General features: G+C 39.1%; 1 protein-coding gene across 2 annotated transcripts in view; it reads right to left on the reverse strand.

Moving 5' to 3' along the window:
• Positions 1-1,340: 1,340 nt before the first annotated feature.
• FHIP2A (FHF complex subunit HOOK interacting protein 2A) overlaps positions 1,341-23,412 on the reverse strand; it is a 33,255-nt gene continuing 11,183 nt past the window's right edge. Inside the window, exons 4-18 of one of the 2 annotated variants that reach the window (XM_086466624.1) lie at positions 22,315-22,419; positions 21,826-21,948; positions 19,249-19,287; positions 17,191-17,484; positions 16,129-16,325; positions 14,842-14,956; positions 14,660-14,736; positions 14,359-14,551; positions 12,966-13,135; positions 11,943-12,086; positions 10,155-10,245; positions 8,292-8,435; positions 3,942-4,082; positions 2,773-2,876; positions 1,341-2,680 (exon numbers count right to left, since the gene is read on the reverse strand). In XM_086466624.1, coding sequence (XP_086322750.1) covers positions 2,575-2,680; positions 2,773-2,876; positions 3,942-4,082; positions 8,292-8,435; positions 10,155-10,245; positions 11,943-12,086; positions 12,966-13,135; positions 14,359-14,551; positions 14,660-14,736; positions 14,842-14,956; positions 16,129-16,325; positions 17,191-17,484; positions 19,249-19,287; positions 21,826-21,948; positions 22,315-22,419 — 2,043 coding nt within the window. In that variant the 3' untranslated portion in view covers positions 1,341-2,574. The remainder of the gene's footprint in view (positions 2,681-2,772; positions 2,877-3,941; positions 4,083-8,291; positions 8,436-10,154; positions 10,246-11,942; positions 12,087-12,965; positions 13,136-14,358; positions 14,552-14,659; positions 14,737-14,841; positions 14,957-16,128; positions 16,326-17,190; positions 17,485-19,248; positions 19,288-21,825; positions 21,949-22,314; positions 22,420-23,412) is intronic. The other variant, XM_086466623.1, reaches the window with a different exon arrangement.

Genomic DNA, 23,412 nt, shown 5'->3' on the forward strand with positions numbered 1-23,412 from the left:
GTTTTGCATTAAAATGCCACAGAGGTTGCAGCAGTCCTTCCAGAAGCTGACTGATACAATTCCTTTCGTTGTAATGAGCTCAGGTATCGGTGAAAACAACAACCACAACAACAACAAAAGAGGTGATGTTAACGCTTTCATTTGAGATCAGGCACCTCTTGAATGGCTTTATAAATTGTTATATTACTTGGAATGCTCTTGCACGGTTCGTTTAACACTTCTCTCACTTTCATTTATAGCAGGATTATCACTACAAGTTTCCACTGAAATTGGGACAAGTATTCTGGAACGCACTAAAAAAATAAATAATAAAAATAGAAAATTTGAGGAACAAGTAATTAAGCTCAAGCAAAACCAACAAAGACCCAAATTCAGTAAAGCATCAGCATTTGTGCTCAACAGCTTAACTTTGTTCAAAAAAAAGACTGATTTAAGAATAAAATTCTTATGTTTAACTGCTTTGCTGCACTGGGACCTTATTTATAACAAATGTATGTATTAACATCACTCTGCATAGACATTTACATGTTCTAAACGATGTGTCAGGTACGTTACATTAACGAAGCTTCTAACACGGGCTGACTGCAATACCTATCACTACAAATTATTTGCTACTTTCACGGTATGTTTCTGAAGAACAAAAATGAAAAAAAGTGTCATTTTTTTAAACTTTATCCTACTATGCTACTCTGACCTGAAAACACTTTGGGGCTAAATTCAGGAAAAAAAAAAGGTGAGAAAGTAAAACGTGCTTTTCTTTGCCAGATAAATACAACGCTTTGTACTAAAGCCTTCCGGTACAGGGAGCCACTGAATACAGGTTTTACCTGCCAAAATGTTTCCCCAGTTCCAGAACTGCTCTCTCCAGCTGAACCTGTAGCGGAAGCTTGTACAGCAGAACCCTCTTCACTGTTGTGACAAGAATAAATTTAGCCCATTAAGTGTGACACTGTTCTAATTAACCTGCTAACTTAAAAGGCCTCTCAACATCCAGGTTCCATAAATATTAAAAAAACCCAAGACCTCAAAGGCATGGTACAGTCACGTAAATCCAGAAAAATTCTAACGACGGAGTAAATTAGTCCATATTTGCGTATGAGCAACCACACCTGAAAGGGGCGTTGGCTGTGCAAAAAGGACAGCGGGGCAGACAAAGGAAGAAATGCCACGCACACACGAGGAGCCGAACTCTGCCTCGCCTGCCTACGCTGCTACGCCCACGGGAGCAGAGAGAGGCACCACGCACCCGTGCGGAGGGCAGGACGGGTCTCTCATCCGAGCCACTCGCTGTGCCTTGAAGGTTCAAGCGCCGCCGCCCGAACCCGGCAGCGCCTCCGGCAGCCAGCAGCAAGGGGTGACTGAAGTGCCGGCTGCCGCCGGGCTAGGGGAACAGAAGCAGAGCGTGCTGAAGGGCGACCGGCCCGCTGCTTGCAGTGCAAATGCCTGCCCTGGCTGACTGTATTCACTGAGACATTGCTGCACCCCGGCGCTAGGCAAAGCGGGTGCAAATTTTGGTCCTATATACGGTATCAGCGCTTTAACTGAATTGGCATCAGTCGATCTTTTGCCGGGCACCACTTGGATGGTTAGACAAGCAATAAAAACATTTCCAAAAATGACACGATGTTTATGCTGCCAATTTTCAAGGCACAAAAGATTCTTAAACCAATTCAGGCTAAATACCAATTTAAAAGAAATTAAAAATACTGTTTCAGCAACAACTACTAATGACCTATAATGAACTTCTCTGTAAGGTGACATGAATCAAGCAACTGGAGTTCACAAGCAAAAACCTAAAGCAAATCTAGTCACACAGATGACCTGAAGAGCAATCACTTGGAATGACAGAGACAAACATGCTAGAAACATTTACACTTCAGATATATTTGTTACGGATGTGATGCTGAATCGGGATTAATTCCATTAGTATTGATTTTATACTGACGTATCTCCTGGAGCAATTCGTTGGGGAATCAAGCTCAGAGTTGTCTTTAAGATCCACCAAGACAAAAATGATCCCTCTGCAGTATATCCCACTGTATGTATAGGGATGGGTGGATTTTTTTTACCTCTTCTTTTTTTAATAATATACATTGCAACTATACTTGTGATTTCCTTTCATACATCCAACTGAACAGAAAAAGAATTAAGACATAAACATATTATAAAATTAATTTGCTTTTTAAAAGTAATACGGTCACAAAAAGCGAATTGGAGCATGTGAGCTCCAGAACATACAAAAGACCCAACTCTCTGAACATTGTCATTACAACAGAATAACCAAAGTCTGATGTCTGTGGTTCTTCACGCAGCTTTTGCAGCTCTTCACACAGTGGCAAGAAATGCTATGTATTTGTTTCTCCCAAGATGCCTTCCATCATATGCTAGGTCCCTCTGAATCCTTCTCTCCTGCAATGCCAACATCTGGTGAAAGTAACTTGTCTTCCAACTCTGCCAAATGTCAACTGACACTTTGCCAGGAGGCACCACCTCTTCTTATCTGGGTGTTGGCCATAGTCTTTTCGATGGAAACAAGCTAGGTGGTTTTACAGCCTGGCTGAGCATCAAGGCTGCTTACGGTGTAGATGAGGCGTGATACTTCACAAATGCAATTGCTGCCAGCTCTTTGCAGAATTCTTCCAGCACAATCACGCCCTCTAGTAATGTCATGTGGTCAATGCTGAGAAAGCAAAAAAAAAAAAAAATCAGGAGAGAATCAAGACTGACACACACAAAAAACGGCCTTGGAGAACGTGCAATGTATTTACTCACACGGGCCCTTCTGGCTCCAAGCCCAGCAGGCGTTTTCTGACCAGCAGAAGTTTGGGAGTGAAGTCTGGGATGCGCTGGATTCTGACCATGAGGTCCCCAACGACCTGTAAAGCACAATGCCATCAACACACAAAGTTGCAGAGTGCCTGGCAGCAAGCTCAAATGACAGCCTTCGGTGCCCAGGATGCAGCCCCACCTTCAGCACCCTCACAGGCTCACAAAACAACATGCACAGTGGCTGCTCTGCCCCCCAAAAAAGGTGGGTGAGCACAGAAAGTAGAGACACAAAAGGACTCTTGAGCCTTACGAGCTGTTGCCACAAATGGTATTACTTATCTGAATTATGCCGACGATTAATTTGTGTAAGTAAATGTTGATGCAGGCAACTGACCAGCAAATTCCTGGGTTTAGGGAAAGCACAAGGGGAGACAGTGAAGATTATATTTTGAAATGGGGAGGGCTGCTGGGAAAAAGGGAGCTAAGCCCTCTGTTAGTATTGGGCAAGCATCACTAATAGGCTCCTGACCGGCTTAGTAACAGCTGGTGCGTGGGGTAGGCAAGGGATCTCTGACTGAGAAGACTGCAGCACGACAGGCATCCAGCCAGCACTCCTAGGACGCAGCGCTGGCAGGACGAGGTGGAATCAGAGAAGGAAAGGAAGGGGACTTTCAATAAATCAAGGACTTCATTGTCAAGAACAGCCTTCATCGAAAAAAAAAGAGGATGAGCAGAGATATTCATCCAGGTACAGGGTATTCAGGAGCGTTCTTTGCTTGTGTGGGAATCAAAGCCAACTCTTTCCCATCCAGGTGCAAACCTGTACTGGGCCTGTTCTCACAGCACTACCTGACGTTGCCTGCAAGTGACAACGTGACCTACTTCACTTTAAAGCAACGACATTGCCAGAGGGGTATTTTGCATCTACACAATGAAACTAAGCAAACAAACAATTTTCTAGACATGCAGAATGAAAATAAATGCCGGGAAATAAGTTTTCCAATGTTTTTGGTAGAATCCTGATTTTCAAATCAAGAGCCTAAGTATTTATTTTCAGTGAGAAGCGATTTCCCAACTTAAACTACCCACCAACTACTACCACTAACTACTGAATTGCTAAATATATCACTGCCGTACAGCTGTATGTAGATATTAACTGTGTGTTTACTCACCCTGACAATAACAGAGAAGAGAGACCTGCAGCCAGAAGCCAGGTTTACGTAAGGATCCAAAAGGTATTCATGTATATGAGGATGGGGGAACAAGGACAGTTTGGATAACACTGATGTAACTTGTAAATTTACATCATAGGGCTGCAAAACAAGGAAAACACAGTGCTTAGTTATCTTCATGATGGCTTCTTTCCATCCAGCCGGCACTTATTTAACTACCAGAACCTTATATACAGGGTTATGAATAAATAAAGATAAAAAACTACATTAGGAGACAGGCCCAAACTCCCTGCTTTCCACAACAGGAGTGATGCAAATATGACACTTAGGTATTAGATGTTATTATCGGTGTAACTGCTACAATCACTTGAAGCTTTTGCACACTTGTTTACTGTCGGGTTAACTCTTCTTCCTGTAAAGTATGTCTTCAGCTTAGGAGCTAAACAAATAGCGTAGAATCAGCCTAGATTAAACATCTGCTTGCTTCTCCTGCATAACTAAAGTATATGAGCTCAGGAAATTGAGAGAGACAATCCATGTTTACAGCTAATATGGTCTTTCTCTTCTACTTTCTTTTTTCTTGGAAAGAACCTTTGCAGAAGGCCTGGTCATCTTCTGGCAGCATGCTACAGGAGATGAGACAGTCCAAGGCTGGGAAAGCAGCATGAAATTCTGAGCTGCTTCTCTAACTCCTTTCCCCAAATCAACTCAGTGGGAGAGGCAACACTGTCAGATGCTGGAAGACGCTAATCAGTCATAAGGAAAAAAATAGTACCTAACTTTCTAGGGAAAAAAATAGAAACTCCAGTGAGAAGCTCATTTCCACAAAAGCAAGTATTTTCACCATAGCTTCTTTATATTCCCAGAACTTCTTTTTCCAACTTTGATATTCTCATCACAGCGAAAACAAGCTGACATTCTAATTCAGCCCAAAATTTGCAAACCAGTGGAATTTCCTTCCATCTATGCAGCGGTGGAACAGACTACGTTAACAAGAGGTGGAAGACATTCCCCTGGTACAGCCCTGTGCCAGCCTGAAGATGTTGCCAGCACCCCGACGGTTTAACTTAACCTTGTCGGTGTTACCTGAAGAGGATTACAGGGCCGTCATTCAATCTCTTTGACTGCACATTGGCAGTAACATCCTCAGTGACATAATCATACCTAGAAGAGGATGATTTAATGGCCTCAAATTATCATCTTTATGCTCTCAAGTTAGAAACCCACCGAAGAATCAAAGAACAGATTCTCCCCTTTTCCAGACAGTAAGATTTGGAAGAATTCACCTTCAGATTAAGGCAGGAATGTTTAGGTATCTCTACACGTCTAAGCTCGCATTAACCTACTCATTACTGATACACTTGCCTACATACACACCCCTCATGCCATCTCAGATTCTGCTGGTCTCTCGATGGTTCCACAGAGGGTGGATCCTGCAGGGTCTGAGTTGTAACCGCAAGCTTGCAGGAATCTCTTGGCCATCACAAAAATGGCAACAGATATCTCAGTTCAGGCAACCAAATCGAGCTTTCAGTCAACACAGTCAAGGACACCGAGATGGTGATTCACTTCACACTAAAAGAGACACCTACTTGCTTTTCAGTCTAACAGCTCCAGAGACTACGAGGGCTGTTCTGACAAAATTTCCACTGACTAGATGGGGACACCTAACTAATACTTAGGTACCTTATTCCTGAATTCATTACCATAGGCTGTTGCATTGCAAAGGGAGTTGTCTTACAGATCTTTTGAGGTGAAAGCACGTATTACTGCCAGCAGCAGTTATTTCTGTACTTGACATTCCAGCAATAAATCCATCCCAATCTTCTAACAAATTAAGCTTTCAGACCCGGACCAGAGATGTTACAAGTAAAAGAGATTGCTACGTTTTGAGTTATCGTGGAAAATAGAGAGACACAAATTCCTTCCATAAATCCATCCCACTGTCTACCTAGCTGAACTGTAGGAGAAGGTCTTTAGAGTTGTCTGAGTCAGAGTCTTCACTAGGAAGCTCTGAAGCCATGACCATTAGCTGGTGTTCGCAAGAAGAGAAGGAAACGTAGTAGTAACACATGCTGCATTGTTCAGACAGATTGCTGTTGCGATTTGAACTAATTGAGAGCATTAAGGAAAGCTGCTCCTTCACGCACAGCTTTTACTTCTGTCCATATGTCAACAGACTCAGTAAGACAGCCTGATCTCAGATAACAGCCTAAAAAATTTCTCTATAACTAGAAGGCTTAAACCCAGCAAAATCTTCAGTTCAGGAAATTCTTACAAAATTTTTAGGAAAGAGTCAGTTCCACAGAAATGTATAATATTAACAGGAGGAAGGAGGTACTGTCTAGCAGATGAGGTACTGGATTTAACAGCCTTGAAACAAGTTACTTCACTTGTGTGCCTCAGCTATTTCTGTCAGAAACTAGGTTAATGATACCTGCCACCTCTGCAAAGTTTTCTGACATCAACTGATAAAAAATGATAAAAACACAAGAACTACCTGTATTATTGTGACAAAGCAAAAAAGACATTGAACACAGCCTGTAAGTAGCACTGTGTCTCCACTAAAGGTTTTGTTGGTGTGGGTTTTGGGTTTTTTCCCTATGTGATTTACATGTTTCACTGTGAATAACCCCTAGGAATTTTAGTTTGGTATGATACAGTAAGAATTTACCCCTTGTCTGATTCAGACAGTTAATTTTAATTCTTCTAGAGTCAAGAACCATTTTTGACACCACAGACCGTAACACCTTGCTTGATTAACCCAAAAGTCTGTCATGCTGACAGGCAGTATATCAAAATGGGCACTGTGCTTCCATGCCAGATGCCACTTTTGTTGTAATCATACATATCTGACACTCAGGTGTTTCTTGGGGGATGTAACTTGGGTTCTTTACTTTTTGTAATTTATGTGTCATTGCTCAGACAAAGTTCTCATATGTATGAGGCTTGTTTGTCCTAAGAGCTGATGATGTCCAGTTTTCTTCACGACTCAAACCTATAACCATTTCAGCTAGTGAAGTGAGCAGAAGCAAAACCCTGAGAATACCAGTATAGTACAGGAAGTATTTGGCTTTCTTTTCTGACTTCTGAATTATAAAAGTTGGTACTCTCAAACATCCTTCTCCCCTGAACACTCACAGAGCTGACCTAGAGGCCATTACTGGCTTCCTGACATGTTTCCTATGCATTTATATGTTCAAATGGCTCTTGTCCTGCTTATGTGCAGGAAATCTGGCACTACCCCAGCTAATTGTTTATTCTGTACATAGGTCCACAAACAAAACAGAAAAGAATTGTACAGACTTCTGAAACTGGTACTTCTGCATCTGTAGCAACGCCAGCTGGTATTACAGGGAGGGTAATCTAGACTTTCAGGGCTCATTTTCACTGGCAAGAAAAGTTATCTTCTTGGTCTGAAGCAGCAACATTGATTTGACTAACTTAATCCAGAGTTTAAAGAAGTCAAAGAAACAGTAAGTGTTCACAAAGGGCAACCTCCTCTTCACCTCCTCAAGCCTTCACTTTGCTTCTCTAGCAAACTGGCTAGGTCATGCAGGATGGCTAAATACCGAAACAGACATCAGGAAAATTCACTTGCTTTAAATTCCTTCGTACTGATCTGGGTCTGACATGTCACACCTCCTTTTCAGAACAAAAAGCCAGTCAGGTCATTATCTGATTTGTTTGCCCTTGGCAGCTATACTTTTATTATTTGAAGATAATCAAACAGGAAATTATATTGCAGATGGAAAACGGTACCTTCCAGAAACTTTCCATGCACTGATAAGAGTTTTTTCTAACAATGAAAAAATGGGGGAAATGTTAGCAGTGATATAGTAAGATATTTTCATCTTCCACAGTGACATAAACTGCTTCCAGAACCTGACTTCAGATTGAAGTGCACTGAAATGTGGCAGAAAGAAGCTGTACAGTATTTTATTTACTGAAATATGTACATGCTTTCAAAGAGTAAATGCTAGAAAATGAGAACAGAATCAGTGATGCTAGTACTGAAGGATTCCTAAGATACTACCTTACCCTCTTCTTTTACTTAAAGGATATTATTGTCTTCCTATTAATTTAAATTGTATTTCTGGTCAAGAAAATATTTGGTACACAAAAAGTGGTTAACAAAGATAAGAGGTTTTGTTCCCTACTTTTGTTGAGAATGCTGATCACTGTAACATCCTGCAATCTACAGACACCTGCACCAAGGACATGGCACATTACACAATAATACGATGCTATATAGACATCTGAGTGATGAGAACCACGGGACCTTGGGGATCAGCTCTTTAGTAGTGATGAAAGTATCAGAAATGGAATTCATAAACTGCTTTTCCTTACCTGATCAAGAATCCTGCCCATTCTTTCAAACAAGACTTTCAAGAAGTGTCCTTCAAAAAATGATGCTTCTAAATTGCACTTTTCTAAAGATCTGGGAGATCCAGGCCACTCCCACCGCAGGCAGATGACACAATAATCCCGGAACTGGAAAAAAGTAGTGAGGGACAGAGTCAAACCTCCACAGAAACCATTTATTTCCTTTTAATAGTCCATATGCCTTAAAACCATAATCTGTAGCTACATGAAAAGTCTCAGACCAAAAAGAACTTTCATTCTAAAATAAACATGAACAGTTTCGATGCAGGCACCTCAATTTCATCTTGACGTTCGTGCTATTATGGTAGTTTCAGAAACACACTGAGTGGAGAACAGGGCTCCCAAAAAGCAGCTGGGGCCAAAACACAAAGCAAAGCCAACAATACGCAACCTGATCAGGGTTCTTCTAAAGCAGCAATTGCCTTCATACACATTCTTGGCATCAGTACGTTACCACACTTCCACTGTATTATGTGTAGCTTATCTTCCCAGCCAATCTATATTGCTCCCTAATTCCCAGGACAGGAAAGGCATGTGCATATGCAGGAGACACAAATGGAAAAAGTACTTCACAGCTTCCTCTTCCCTCTCTTTGTTTCCTGTCACCCATAACAGCCTTTCTCAACCTCTGCCTCTGATTTTCTGTGGGCTGCCTGATGTCTCACTTTCAAGGAATTAAACCTTGAAAGGAGCACAGGTTATAGCAGTGAAGGTACATAGGAATAAAAAGTAGCAAGAGAGACAAAACAGACTCAGAAATTCTTCCCTGCATGTAGCTTACCTACTTGTGCAGCCTTCCAGGAACAGAAATATGGAAGCAGAACAGCTATTTGGGTGTAATAGCAGCAATAGGCAGGGCTATTCTTACGGGGGAAATATTTTAAGAGTAGCCATATCATTGTCAGGAAGTGACAGAAACCAATTCTGTTCTCTAATAACTCCCAGAATACTCTTTTTCCCAAGGCATGAAAGAAATACAAAGATGATATGTGTTTTCTGGCATCCAAGAATAGAACATAGGGGAATTTTACATCAACCTTTGTTTGTTTCCGTATTCTCTATTTTCTCTTCCCTTTCTTTTACAGGAGAGACTACAGATAAAACAATATAATAAATACAGAAATCCAAGCTTCCCATCTTAAACTGCTGATACTGTAATTCAGAGGTTATAGAATTTTTGAAGCACCTACTAAATATAGCGCTCTCGGTTAGTCTACTCCTTTGCATAATTTTTTCTATTCTAGAAGATGCACAGGGCTTCACTAGGAAAGCTGCAGATAAACAGCGATTGTCTTCTGACTAAGGAAACTTTAGATTATGATTGTAAAAGCAAAATCCACATTTATTTCGAAACAGTAAATCATAAAGCTTTTCCTACCTATCAAAACTCCCAACTTGTAACCTGAATGCCTTAGGCTGTGCCTTCCCTGTGATGAGCCTTTATTTTTAAAGTCCCAGATTGCATAACTCCTATGCAGCGTTTTAATTTCCCCTTAGTCCTTTCAAACAGCTTGGCAGGCAATTCTCCAAGAGAATGCAGATAAATGCAAAAGCAAATTAAGAATCTATCTGCAGTTCAGATCTTCTCTCAGTGTATTTATGAATATCAATGCATTTAATGTCATCCATTATTCCCACTAGAGTAATACAAGGTGGATTCACCGCCAAAAGGTCTCCACAGGTAACTTTTCATTAGAAAATAAAAATTTAATTTTCCCATCTTCCATTACCAAAAGATGCATTTAGTAGGTCTATTTATAGAACCACTTGTATATTCTCATAAGCATTTCAAATTCTCAAAGACTAAGGAAGATGTCACGGACTTACTTGTCTGTGGGCATCTCTGAGGTAAGTATCATAGCCTGTACCCTCCACATGGTACGATGACTTAGCTTCATCAGGTACCAGACAGAGAAAACTAAAGAGAAAAAAAGTACATTAATGAATATCTATAATCCACAGAGCACCAGATCAATATTTTCTCATCATCTGTAACAGTGTACACAATACTGCATTGTCTGGCCAACGAATCCACAGATTCTACCATAACTTTATGTGAAGAACAGAGAATACAAAACCTGTTTAAGCATGTCTGTTCTAACTACCATTCGTAATAGCAAGATATATGCTTCAGAACTTTTCTACCTAGCAGTAGAGGTAAAAATCTCAGTGGCAGCATTTTTTGAGAATTAGCGGACAGAATGGAGATGAAAAGGAATATTCATAACCAGGCCAAGTATTTGCTAAAGGTCAGATTCCATCTTACTAGAGCAGATGGAAAAGTTACTGGGGAATAAATGAGCCAAAAGAAAAGGAGAATTACAGTTAAAATTCTTCATAACCTATTGCATAGGCAGTTTTATTTACCATAGCTTGTTGTGGCAAAAAATGAACATCTAAGAACATACAGGAATATTTGCATACAAATGTCCCAGTTACAAATACCATTGCCTTTGCCCAGGTATGCAGTGCAAATACTGTATGTCCTTATTACTTCATCAATATCTGACCTAAAACACATCAGGAAATTCTGAATTAGAGAGGAACTGTCTTAAAAATAAAATAAAATAAACCCCTAAAATTTCTGGACAGCAAATTAAACTCAGCCTTTGGAACCTGTTTCCAAATTTCAGCCTTATCCACACCCCAAGAACTGCTGGAGACTCCTGTAAGATTTATATACAGAAATATGCAGTATTGACTTTTAAATACAAATTTGCAAAACACTGCAAATCCTGAAAACATTCCTGTTCACTGATGGAGATTACATGAGGTGAATTTAGGAGACTGTTCTTTGTGTCTTTGCTCCAAACCATGTCCACCATAACTATAAATAGCAGTAGTGGGGGAAAGAGGGCAAGGAGTGACTATGCCATTCTATGCTGACTGTCCTTGGGCTGTTTGCTTCCTTTGGCTAACACCTTTGATTATTTCTGGGTAAACAGATAGAAATACCAGCGCTGCTTTGCCACCGTGCATTAACAGAGCAAACAGCATTTGTCCTAATACTAGTTGCTAAGAGAATTACCATCGCTAAGTTGCTTAGAGCAGAGTCTGTCCTCTTCGTGATATCCAATTTGCAGTACGTCTAACACGCACAAAGGTATGTTACAAGTGACAGAGCTGCTCCTTGATTCTCATGGAACAGAAGGTTATCTCTAGCCTGGCAATTATTTACTTCTATATATGTGTTTAAGGAACCTCAGGAATTTTGAGGGTTTTTTCCTCCAAAACGTTTATGGCAAGACTTGCCCAGGAAGGTCAAGTCCTGTAACAGCAAATTAAGTATTACAGCAAACATTCTTGAGAAAAGAAAGTTTTATAATCAACGAAGCTTTCATCATGAATTCTGAGTATTCAACCACATTGTATAATAACTGAGTATTAGCTGTACTGTTCTTCTATTTTTCTCATTTATGTTGAATTATTTTTACTTATTGTAAGCTCTAATCTGTCAGGAGTAGCTTTCTGATAAAATGCCACATAATTTCCTTCTGTGGAGTCATTTTACCAGCTGGCACAGAATAACATCCATTAAGGAGTACATTTCATTTGCACAGTGTGTGCAGACACCCACACATTCAGAGATTTCTTTGAGTGTTTGTTTCAACTTACCTATTTACAATTTTATGAACTTCAGTCTTCCCATCATTTTTTGGATGTTCTGGACTGACAGGTGGAGAAGCACTGAGCCACTCTTGAGCTGACAACGTGTTATCTGGAGACAGATCAGTAAATAACGGATCTTCCTCCAGGTCTCTGTGAGATCATAGTAGACAAAAACATAACCATTCACAGTATGTTATGGAAGGCAGGAAAATCTCTGGGTCAAAAGGCATGCTTTCCATTTTTCTTCTCTGAAGAACTAAGATGTTTTCCAGAACGCTCTTATACGCGCATCTTTTAACCTAATTAATATGCAGAAATACCAACCTTTACAAATAACAATAAACTTTGTTTTGAAGAAAAATTTAACTTGTTGATCTGAACAACGGAGCAGACATTTTTGATGCGTTCAAAATCACTGCACTGCATCACTTAAAACTCTTCAACCACATTTTTTACATGAGAGAGAGTTATACTCCAGGAAATAATTAGATTATTTCAGATGACTCAGAAACATCTAAATTAAGATGCCTAAAATAGCTGGTGTGATTAGTCCTTACCCCTCCATCAGTAAAAAAAGGAGTTACAAGAGATACGTAGCGTATTTAGGAGGATTTTATGTAGAGTGCCAGAAAAGTTCTTCCATTAAAAAATTATTCAAGAATATAAATGTAAGCAAGACACCAAAGTGATTGACTTCAAGAATAATCTCACTGAAAACAATACAAATATGCATAGACTTAAGCTAGGTAAATGCATAAGTAAATTGAGATATGAAGACCTTTGAGTGACTATCGTTCTGGAAAGAGGCTTTTGACAATTTTAGCTTTTCTGTTATTGTTCTCAAAATTTCCCTAAGTTCCTGATGTAATAATTTCTGCATCACTTTATGGATATGGATTAATACACAGAGCACTCAAAGTGCTATCTAGACTAACTTTTCTTTCAATTACTGAAAAAAACCCTGCTTTGTTCTACAAATAAGAATACAAGTTAGCTGTTGTGAAAACTTCCCCTAAAAAAGAAACTTACACCGCTCCTGCAATCTGTCCATTCTCTACCACATCTTTATCTTCTTGACAGAGTGGCTTGTATTCCATATAGTTTCTTTCTTCTAAATTCCTCAGAACCAAATTATAAAGAATGTGCTCATGGGGTTTTTGCAAAAGGTGCTCAAACATTCGCAAAGTCATTATGCTGATCTGCAACACAAAAGGTAAAAATTCAACACACTGATGCACCGCTGCCTTATGCTTTTTGCTTTCTATCTGGTTTGTAACTTTGTAACATTGCAATTACTTATTTACGTTATGGAAGGACGCAAAAATCCTAAGAAAAATTAGGAAATTGTAATGCTGAATGTGGTGAACATGGATGAAGAGTTCACACTGAGTGAAAATCAGAATGTGTATGTATTGTTTTCCCGTAAAACAAAAACTGTTCTAAAATCTGCCAAAATAACAATACAAAGAACACACAGAGAACTTACAACTTAGCTTTCCATATTACAATCAAATCCACACAAGAAGATGGTTATCGTTGTGCAAGTGAGACACAGAAGAGGAGGACTTAAAGTTAGCAATAAATATCCAGAACAAAACATAGTAATACTGGCAAGTTGTGACTAGAACTATAGGCTAAGATTTTTACATGGAGATATTACCTAGGCTTTTAAGAGGAGATTGACTTCAAGCAATACAGTTTTTAAAGATAGCTTCAGAGTGCTTAGCTAGGCAAAGATCAACTAGTTTATACAGATAACTCATTCTGACAGGGTGAGCAAGTAAGCATACTGAAAAAAAAGGATATTTGAAGGCATAGATCTGTATTTCAGGCAAGCTTGGGTTTTGTTTGAAAAAGTAGAGGGCAGAGTTTTTTTCATTGGAAAAAATGAAACAAGCAGCTCCTGTGGAGGGATTTTAGTAAAGTAAATTACTTTAACAATGTTTACTGTGTGTAAAGAGCTTAAAGCTATTATAAGATCTTTTAACTGGCATTGTGTATATTCTCTGACCATACTTTATATAAAAAATAGTAAGTTTTTAATGATACCTTATGCAGTAACATGACAGAATTGACACAACATGGAAAATAACAGCGATGCAACATATAACAAAGCACAAATTAGAAAGCAATTAGAGAAACTGATCTTGCTCTATCTTATAGATGAGCAAGGCCAACTAGATATGCACAGTGGGCAAGCAAATTTAGCAAAGAACCGTTATAATGAGAACAACGTGCTAGCTGGAGAAAACATCTTGACTTTCATGTTCTAAAGGGAATTGGTAGGGCTGCAGTCGGAGCGGTTTTCCTAGTCAAAAAAAGTTAGCAGACACAAACATAAGAAGACCTCACAACGGCATTTTTACAGACTCTAAGCAAGACAGAACTGGCCAGCAGACATCGTATCATCACCACTTCTCACCTCGTCAGAAATGTGATCACAGTGTTCGATTAACCTGTGTCGCAATGGGTGTCTGTTGATGTCTGCCAAAGTTTCTGGCTCTCTGTGTTCTCCAAGTATAAAATAAACTGTCTCCTGCAGCAGGACATCTGAAGTCACTTGGCGAACAATGCGATGCAACAGTGCAGTTGATGTGAGGATTCCGATCTCTGAACTGAACAAAAAAAAAACCTCATGTCAGATATGTAGTGGATTTCAGCTGAAAAAAAGAATCAGCTTGATTTAGATTCTGTTCTGCTGTGTCTTGCAGGATGCTACTCACGTTTGCATCAGCTGGGGTTCCATAACATCAATGAAAAATCGTTCCCGCACGGCTTTTGCCATAGCAACAGCAGCAGCCTGAAACAAAAGTACAAAATGGTATGTCTCAAACTCAAAAGCTAAGAAACAACTGGAAGCACTTATTTGCTGAATATATTTGTATTATCTGTAAACATTTCAAACCTTTTGTGCTTCTTTGATGAGTTGATCACAGTAGTCAAACCATGAAAGAAACGAAATCAATGCTCTTTTCCCTGGAAAAGCAGATGCATCTTCTTTATGGCTATAGGAATCCAAACTAGAGAACACAGGGAAAAATACTTATTTAGTCTACAAGTAATTGAAGAATCTTGGACTTCATTCTTATTGAACTTAACAGAATAAGTGAACATTAACATAGCTTTTCTGCTGGTCTCTATTAGTCTGGCAGTGCTATCATTATGCAGGTTTTCAGTGGCACACTAAAGGATGCACAGTATGTACAGCAGAACTCTGCTTAAGTATTTCGAGTCAGAAAGGAAAACTGATCACCTAGTCTGTTCTCCCAGGAAACACAGGCGTCAGAAACTGAATCAATAACTCCTGCAGTCAGAGAACCGAACCATAAAATTAAGGCAATTGTTCTTCTGTACTCTGTAAGCGACCTCAATCATGTCCACCAAAACTACACAGTGTACACCTGAACTAGATTGTATCTTTCAGAAAAAAACATGTATCTCAATTTAAAGGCTCTAAGGAATAACAAATTCACCATTTTCTTTGGTAAAGCAGTCCAATAACTATTTATCCCACTATTCAAAGTCGTGGTTTTTTCCCTACTAACTTTAATCTCCCAACCACTAAAAATTTTGGTAGCTATTTCACAAATACCTACTTTTTTGTCTCAGTACTAATAGATCACGAGCAATCCGTGATAATGAAGGCAGAGCGGGGAAAAGAATGTTTTGAGAATCTGACGCGCAAGCAGTTAGGATAACAGGCGTGTACCTTTTGCTTCACGCTGATGAGTTACACAGTAACTCTTTCCTCCTTTTTTACTGCAAAAATTTTGCAACAACAACCTGTTATCAAAGACACCCTTCCTGCCCCCTGCAGCAGCTTACAGCGCTCACTGTGTACAGTGAAAAGTTCATGTTTCCTAAATCCTTGACATCTGAACAAGAAAATAAACTGTTCCTGATACTACAGCTACACCACCACAATCTGCTTACGTAATTCAGTGGAAAAACTTGCCCTCTGAGGAATCTCTGCAAGGGACTGGCAGCCAAATCTGGCCCCACGTCAGAAATCACACGTACACTGGACGCCCAAAGCCGTACCACTATACTGCAGCTGGTATCTCGGCTCTGCTCTTGGGACTCTAGCATGGGGGTGGGAATATTTTATGCATCTTATCTACCTATAGAAAATTAGTTTCAGGGAGGGGTGTAGAGTCACCTTGGGTATTAAATACAAAAATAAAATTCTTACCCCCAGTTAATTGCCTCCACTGTTTCAATGTCTAAGGGATCCAGTGACTGAGGCAGGGCTTTGTAGAGGGTGGCCAGCCTGTCTGTCAACAATTCACATAAACAAGTGCTTTGAGTCAGGCACTTGGCAGCTGCTGGTTCTGGCAAACTCACCAAAAGCATGAGGCCTTCACAGGCCTTCACTGCTATCCGGCCGTCCTGGCAGAAGGGCATGGAAGAATTAATCAGAGGGTGAATGAAGCTCACTTGAAATCAAGAAGCAAACATCTCCCAAATAAAACCTCTCCATTCCCCCACAGTGAGTGAATGCATTTATTTCTGTTGGCTTTTCAGCCATTAAAACCTAATTCCAGTGAATTTGCACGGTGCAAAATAAAGAATCTCACCCGAATCCATGTGAAATACTAAGAATGCAACTGCAACCTTCAGGCTGACCGAACTAGTGCTGTGGGTCAGCTTAAGACCAAGAAGATATTAGACAATGTAAACTATCACTTAACAGTAACGAGATACATCGGTAGATTTGCTTTTCCGCTCTCAACACTGCTGTAGCAATTACAGGCTTACCCAACCCTCCTCTTAAGTTTTCTGAAAGAATCTGAGTATGAATTTGAGGATGGAGCTGGGTAAGACATAGAACAGTAGTTTTTAAAAGAAATCAAACCTCTAGAGATAGCCCAGTGCCTTACAAAATAAGTGGGTTTGGTTAAGTCAGTACAATTGAAAATAGATTTTTAAATATTCTCTCGTGGTATATTTAGCCTAACGATTACCCAATGTAGCTTATCTGTGAAACATGCAGCATGCAACAAACTGCTCAAAAAACACATTACCATCAACAAACTTAATACTAATTTTCTAAAATAGTATTTTTACTTTAATCTGAATTGGCAAAGAAAATTGACAATTTACAAAAACTGCCTGCAAAACAAACCTCGTTTTACTTTTTATAGTTACAATACAGTGTGTGCATATGTGTACAGTCACTCCTGCTGCCCGCTTCACACAGCATCCAAACTATTTCATTTTATCACATTAAATAGAACAAAAAAACCCAACTCACGGGACTTTTAGTGAGGTTTAGTAGAGAATTCACTAAATTGTAGTCTTGATTTGGATAAATAGTGGAGGACTCAGGTGACGATGTGACATTTAGTTCATCCAGACTGAAAGAGAGATCGTCGGCCTGTTGCGGGAGGTCATCCTCCTTCTCCATTTGCTCTGCTCCAGCAGCACTAGGTGCTTCTTCAGGCTGAACAGGCTGTCCCGTGTCTGTTGTCAAAGAGTCTTGGCCTTTTAGCATGTCTTCTGTGATTACACTTGCTGATCCTTTCGAAGCCATTGCTTTTAACTTATTCTGCAAAGCATTTTTCAGAATTACACGGTTGAAATGACTGTTCATCCTGAAGCAGAAATTTACTAAAAGCAAGTTTTTTACATCAGCATTTGAAGTAGCTCTCTACAAGGCTGGATACAGAAACCATATAGAATGTAACAGGTTGTGGGGCGTGGGAGTTTTTAAATCTAGAACATTTTTTAATCTGCTTAAATGTCTCTTAAGCCCTGTACTATTTTGCTTCAAGGCTGAATATGCCATTTACTAAGAGAAGGCATCTTTTTCTCTCCACCACTGAAAGTACATATTCACTTGGTTTGCCCACTATTTGATAGAAGTTTTTCATTCACCTTATGAGTGCACCTTTGACCTTAGTACATACTATAAAACATCCCTTTCTAGCTCAAGGCCTCAAATTCATCTGATGTCTGAAACACTATTTCCAGTTGGAGTCATATAATTAAACTCATTCTAAACTTGCTGAGATTTTATCTTCAACAAGAAAGGGAAAAAAACCTCCATCTTTTATGACAGCAGAGTACTCTGAAGTTGTGTTCCTCATGAAGAAAAAGTTGAGTAGATTGAATGGGCAGAAGATACTAGAAGTTAGCATTGGGCACTGGATACTATAACAGATCACAGAGAACCTTCTCAGAAGCTACAAAGCATCTCTACTTAGCCTGAAAGCAAGCAACCCATCTGTCTTCCCATAAATCTGTCTCCAGCACATAAAAAGACATTTAAATTTGTGCTCTGTGATACCAAGAAGAAACTCACAGCACGGCAAGAATTCAGCGTTCTTCTGGCATAAGCACAGGTGAGTAATAGTTTATTAGAACCATAAATTAGACTCCAGTACAAGACATTTTTTCAAGTAAGTACAGTAGTGAGATTATAAATCCAAACGGTTCCCGTTCTCTAGGATAACACCAAAATTATTACAAACATATCCCAAGCATTAATAATTTAAAAGAGTAACCATTTGGGGTTAATGGCGTTTAATACATACAAACCAGCAGGGACTAACCACATGGCAGTCTCAGGCAGCAAGCTAGAGAACTGCTGTGAATGCTTGCTTGATTGATGCGCATTCATTGTGGAGAATTTGTACTAAATGTTGTGATACACTCATATAACCCATTCCCTGGAGAGGCGGCCCAGTGGCAAAAGCAGCACACTGCATGCTAGAAAATAAGTATGATTTTTGACTACGGTAGAAAAATTACTCCTTCAACATACATATTTTTTTTTTACAGTGTGAAATGCGTAAGGCTGCAAAGCAATGAAAATGTGTCTGTCTGAACCACGCCTGTCTATCCCTAAATCTTCTGAAGTCCTCCAGTATCCTCCTATATATTCTGTCAGCACACAGGAATATCTGAATCACAACAATGAGCCTTGCACGTAAAGCAGAACTGAAGAACTGCATTTCAATCCTGGATTATACACTGTTGCCAGCACTACTCAAGTGGCAGGCAGGGCTGCCAAAGATAAAACCCAGTTTTTTCAAAAATTAGATAATATTTTGTCAACTACTTATCTTACACTATTGCCTCTTGTCTGGACTCTTCTGTCATTTGCAAGGCCATAGTTTGTTTAGCCACGTCATCACGAGCAGAACGTACACATATAAATGTATAAACTCCCCTAGAAATTTGTCCGTAGCTTGTCACTCTTACGTTGGCAGGTAACACAAAGCAGACTGTACCACCAAACACCACATAGGCAGAGTTTTTGCGTGTATTTAAGCTTCCTAATCATGCAATTTGCAGCTTAGCTGCTCACCTGCCTCCTGTAAAGGTGCAAAACAGGATCCTGAGTGACCTAACAGAAAAGGTTACGTCAACACATATTCAATGCGTTCCAGACAAAGTATTCCTCTAAGTGAATTCAGCATCGACAGAGAGCAGACAATATAAAAATACATTTTTATGTTTTCATGATATGCAACTATCAGAGTTTCAAAATCCGTGGTGGACGATGCCATGCCTAAGTTCAGATAGATTTAAAAAGAATTCTGTGAAAAAACCAAGGGATATCACAGCTAATGAGAATCTACTTAATCCATGGCGAGAAATATGAAACTGGTAATTTGTAGCAATGAAAGTAAAAGTGAATAGTAGAACTATTGTTCATTTTATGAAACAAAGGTACAACTTTTTAACGGACACTATATTAGAACCTGTTTAAGGTCTCAAGAGCAGAAATGGGAACACAGAGAATCGGGTGTCCCTCTGCATGGAACAATCAGTTGCAAGGAGTATCTCGTTTAAGATGAGATGAGATACAATGGGACAACTAAGGAATAAATGAATAAGGAAAAACATGAGGTAACAAGTTTAGCATAAATTAATGACCGAGACAGATGTGGTAAGTCAAACATTCCTATGTGTGTTCTTTCTCTCTACACAAGGAACACCCAATTTAAAGAAAAGAATAAGTTGAAGGCAAAATAAAATTTGTATATGGATTTTAAAGGTTTAAAAAAGTAGAATGTAGTTATTCCAATTCTTACTTCCACAACAAAAGTAACTTACCCAAGAGATACAGTTATGCCATATCGCCTGATTGGTTAAGCAATATAAGTGAAAGATTTTACTAAAATATAAACAGCATTCTATGAACGAACTATTTGATATGGAATCATACAAAGGGAAACCTGGGTTTGTACATACTCAGTTTTTTATGTTCATAGAATATTGTAGAAACTGACAGGAAAAGTCTAAGAATGAAGCAAAACTAACAGATACAGACAGACTACTTTGAAGAGATGTATCTGCATTTCAGTTTACAGGTGTTGGAGATTTGAGAGCTAAATGCCTTACAGAATTCTGTAAATTTACACTTTGGTGCATTTGAAGGTCAGAAATAGCTATCAAGCCACAACAACAGCACCTCTACGAGGCACAGATGTGAACAATCACAATATTCTATTCTAACAAAGGACGATTCTGCACCCCAAATACCTTATCTGGAAACAACTATCACAAGTTGTGAAGACATACGCCTTAGGCTACGACATTTAGAATAATGTTGCGAAGGAAACAAGAGCTACAAGAAACGTTCTTCAGCTTGACTGAACTCTATAGCCAGCATTTTGTGAAACACAAATCTCTTTGAAATCTGGAATCATCTGGTTTTCCAGGTCTGATCTGTAATATTGTAATCTTGCTATTTTGGGGAAGAACAACAACGTCTGACAAAACATTTGTGGTTCTCATGATTTGGATTCTCAGGTTTGATTTCAAGGGCATTATTTGAGCATAAGTGTCATTCACAGAGGGTTCTTTACAAACCATGCACCTCACACAAATGACATTAAAAGTAACCCTGGTTCGGACTCTACCACATTCTGCATGTAATGTATCTAGTAGTTTGCTTCTGAGTGCTTCCAATGTTTAAACACTAACTTTTCAATCCTTACACCGTATCTGCTGCTTGTACAACTACAGTGGATACGTGGCAATCAGGGTGCTATTTAATTAGGGCAAAAATAAATCCAAAATGGATTCTTACTACTGACTTTTAAGTGATATTCATATACTCAACAGAAAGTAACGTATCTTTGCAGTTTAGCAGCCTCTGCTGTTACAGATCTTGTTTGCAGAAAGCTTGTAAAAAATTCCTGAAGGACTCTAGCTACATTTCACTTACGTATCACGTGCTTAATAGCTACTGTGTCACCATAGGAAACATCAAAGTGGGAGCAGAAGGCATTTCTAAATGGACTTTTACAAATTAAACTTTTATAGGCTCCTTCTGAAGGGGAACAGAAAGTCAGTCTAGAAATTCTTTTTTCTCCCACTCTGATTTCATCAATGCCACATGTTAAGTTTGAAGAGGGAGTAAAGATACTTGGCTTTGTTACAGATAGAAAATAATGTCATATTGTAGATTGTGAGCTGGCACTGCGGCTAGACCATATGTGCCACTACCACATAAGGGCCCAATCCTGCAGAACGCTTAGCAACTTGCAAGGTTTCAAAGCTCCATGCAATCTGTGCCTTAGGCTTTATTGGGCTGAAGACAAAACAACATAAGAAATCCAAGGTCTCTCTCACACAGTGTCCTACACTACAATTTGTGTCCCTACTCTAAAGGCACTTTCACTACAAAGGATAAGGACCTCACGCAGTTACATTTGTGAGCCCTGAACTAAATTCTAGTGAAAATAATCAGATGTATCAAGTCTCTGGAAACAACAACAAAACCCCATACTTCTAATATCACAGGAAAAAAAAAAAAATCACAGAGTGAATGAAAACGAAGCTATGAAGCACGATGTGATACCTCCAGTTCTGTATTTGCTTTTGTCTGTGACACCCTAAATACACCTGGAAAATTCTGATTTGATTCACTCACCTCAAGGAAGAAGTTGACCAGGTATGGATCCTGTTTCAGCTTTGCACATACTATACAGAGAAATTGAATTTCTTCATTTTCTGTTGGTGTTGCCAGAACTTCACCACACAGCCTGATTAATTTCTGTCACATAAGGAAAAGTGAACAATTAAGAGAGCTTAATTGTTAATTAAGAATTAAGTTACTGCTTTTTCTAGGAATGATGGACTGAATTCTTTTTCTACATACATACTACAATGATGTATGATTACTGACTCGAACATTTGCTGTAGATTTAGATTGCTATGAACAGGATTTCTTTATTACTTATGACTTGCATTGCAGTGGCATTTCAAGGCTCTAATCATCAATACATTTAAACTGATACTGCTCTCAAGCAGTTCCTCTAACTCACTTGACAATGGAATAATGAAAGATACCATTAGCTACACCAGAGTAAGGGAAACTTGTCATGCAAAAATATAGCTTACTTTAAGATTTTAACAGTACCTGCACTGGCCTATGCACATTTATGTGGGGAAGAAGAGGTTGCCGTATTCTTCCAAGAAGTTTTGTATAAAAAGCCAAAACTTGCTGTTTCATTCCTGGAGGACACTGAAACAAAACCGGACGAACAATAACAAAAATAGAAGAAATGCAGAGAGAAACATAGATGCAAATTTGTTGCTCAAAATGGCTAACCAAACACCAACAATTTATCCAAAGGTACTTTTTAAAAAATCCTACATTACTTTTAATAATATTAACAGAGAACAACAGAAAATGTTGCATCTCCTTACTGTTCTATTTTTCAAGTTGTTCATACTTTCAGTTAACTGCTCTAGTGCAGACTTCTACCAATATTTCCAGGAAATATTCCCTATCAATACAATGATAAGGGGAAATTAACTCTGAATTAATTGGCTACAGGTCAGCTGTCTCTTATGGTACTGTGCCACAAAATCCAGCAATTCAGTGAGTCAGGACATACCAATATACAATGATAAACTATAAACATCTTAATGTCTACAAAAGAGTTTTTGAATTAATGAGCAATCAACCTCAGACAGATAAAGGATTTATAAATGCACAGATGTTCCAGGACAAGAGAAAGCTGTAGTTTTCCCTGAGGTTCAGCAGAATATAAATCATAAATATCTGTGGAACATCCAGACCCTTTGTTCTACTGTCCCTCGTGCACCACGTCACATGACAGCACTTTCCTATCTCCATGAGATCTGATGGCTTGTGGTCCTTTACGTACCTTTGTTTCTAGCTAAATCCTCCCTGGCTCTAATACATTCTACCATGTTAATAATTGCTTAATTTTAACTCACATCATCTCCCTCATCTGGTTCACTCCATAGGTGAATGGAGCATGGGTGGCAACAGCCAGGAATGACAACTGCCAAGGTTATTATCCCTAGATTATGAATCCCCAACTATCACTGAGTTGCCAAGCAATCCGTTGAAAAGAATGGTAAAATGTGTACCATCAGGGTGCATCCACAGTAACGTAGTAAGTCTAAGAGATTGCTGTGAAATGATATTATTCTTTTTGCAACAGATCTTTGCAACATCCTACAAGCACTGAACTGTGTGTTTGCT

This window comes from Leptosomus discolor, chromosome 6 (genome assembly GCF_034619465.1).
Source record: "Leptosomus discolor isolate bLepDis1 chromosome 6, bLepDis1.hap2, whole genome shotgun sequence".
NCBI classification, from domain to species: Eukaryota; Metazoa; Chordata; class Aves; order Leptosomiformes; family Leptosomidae; genus Leptosomus; species Leptosomus discolor.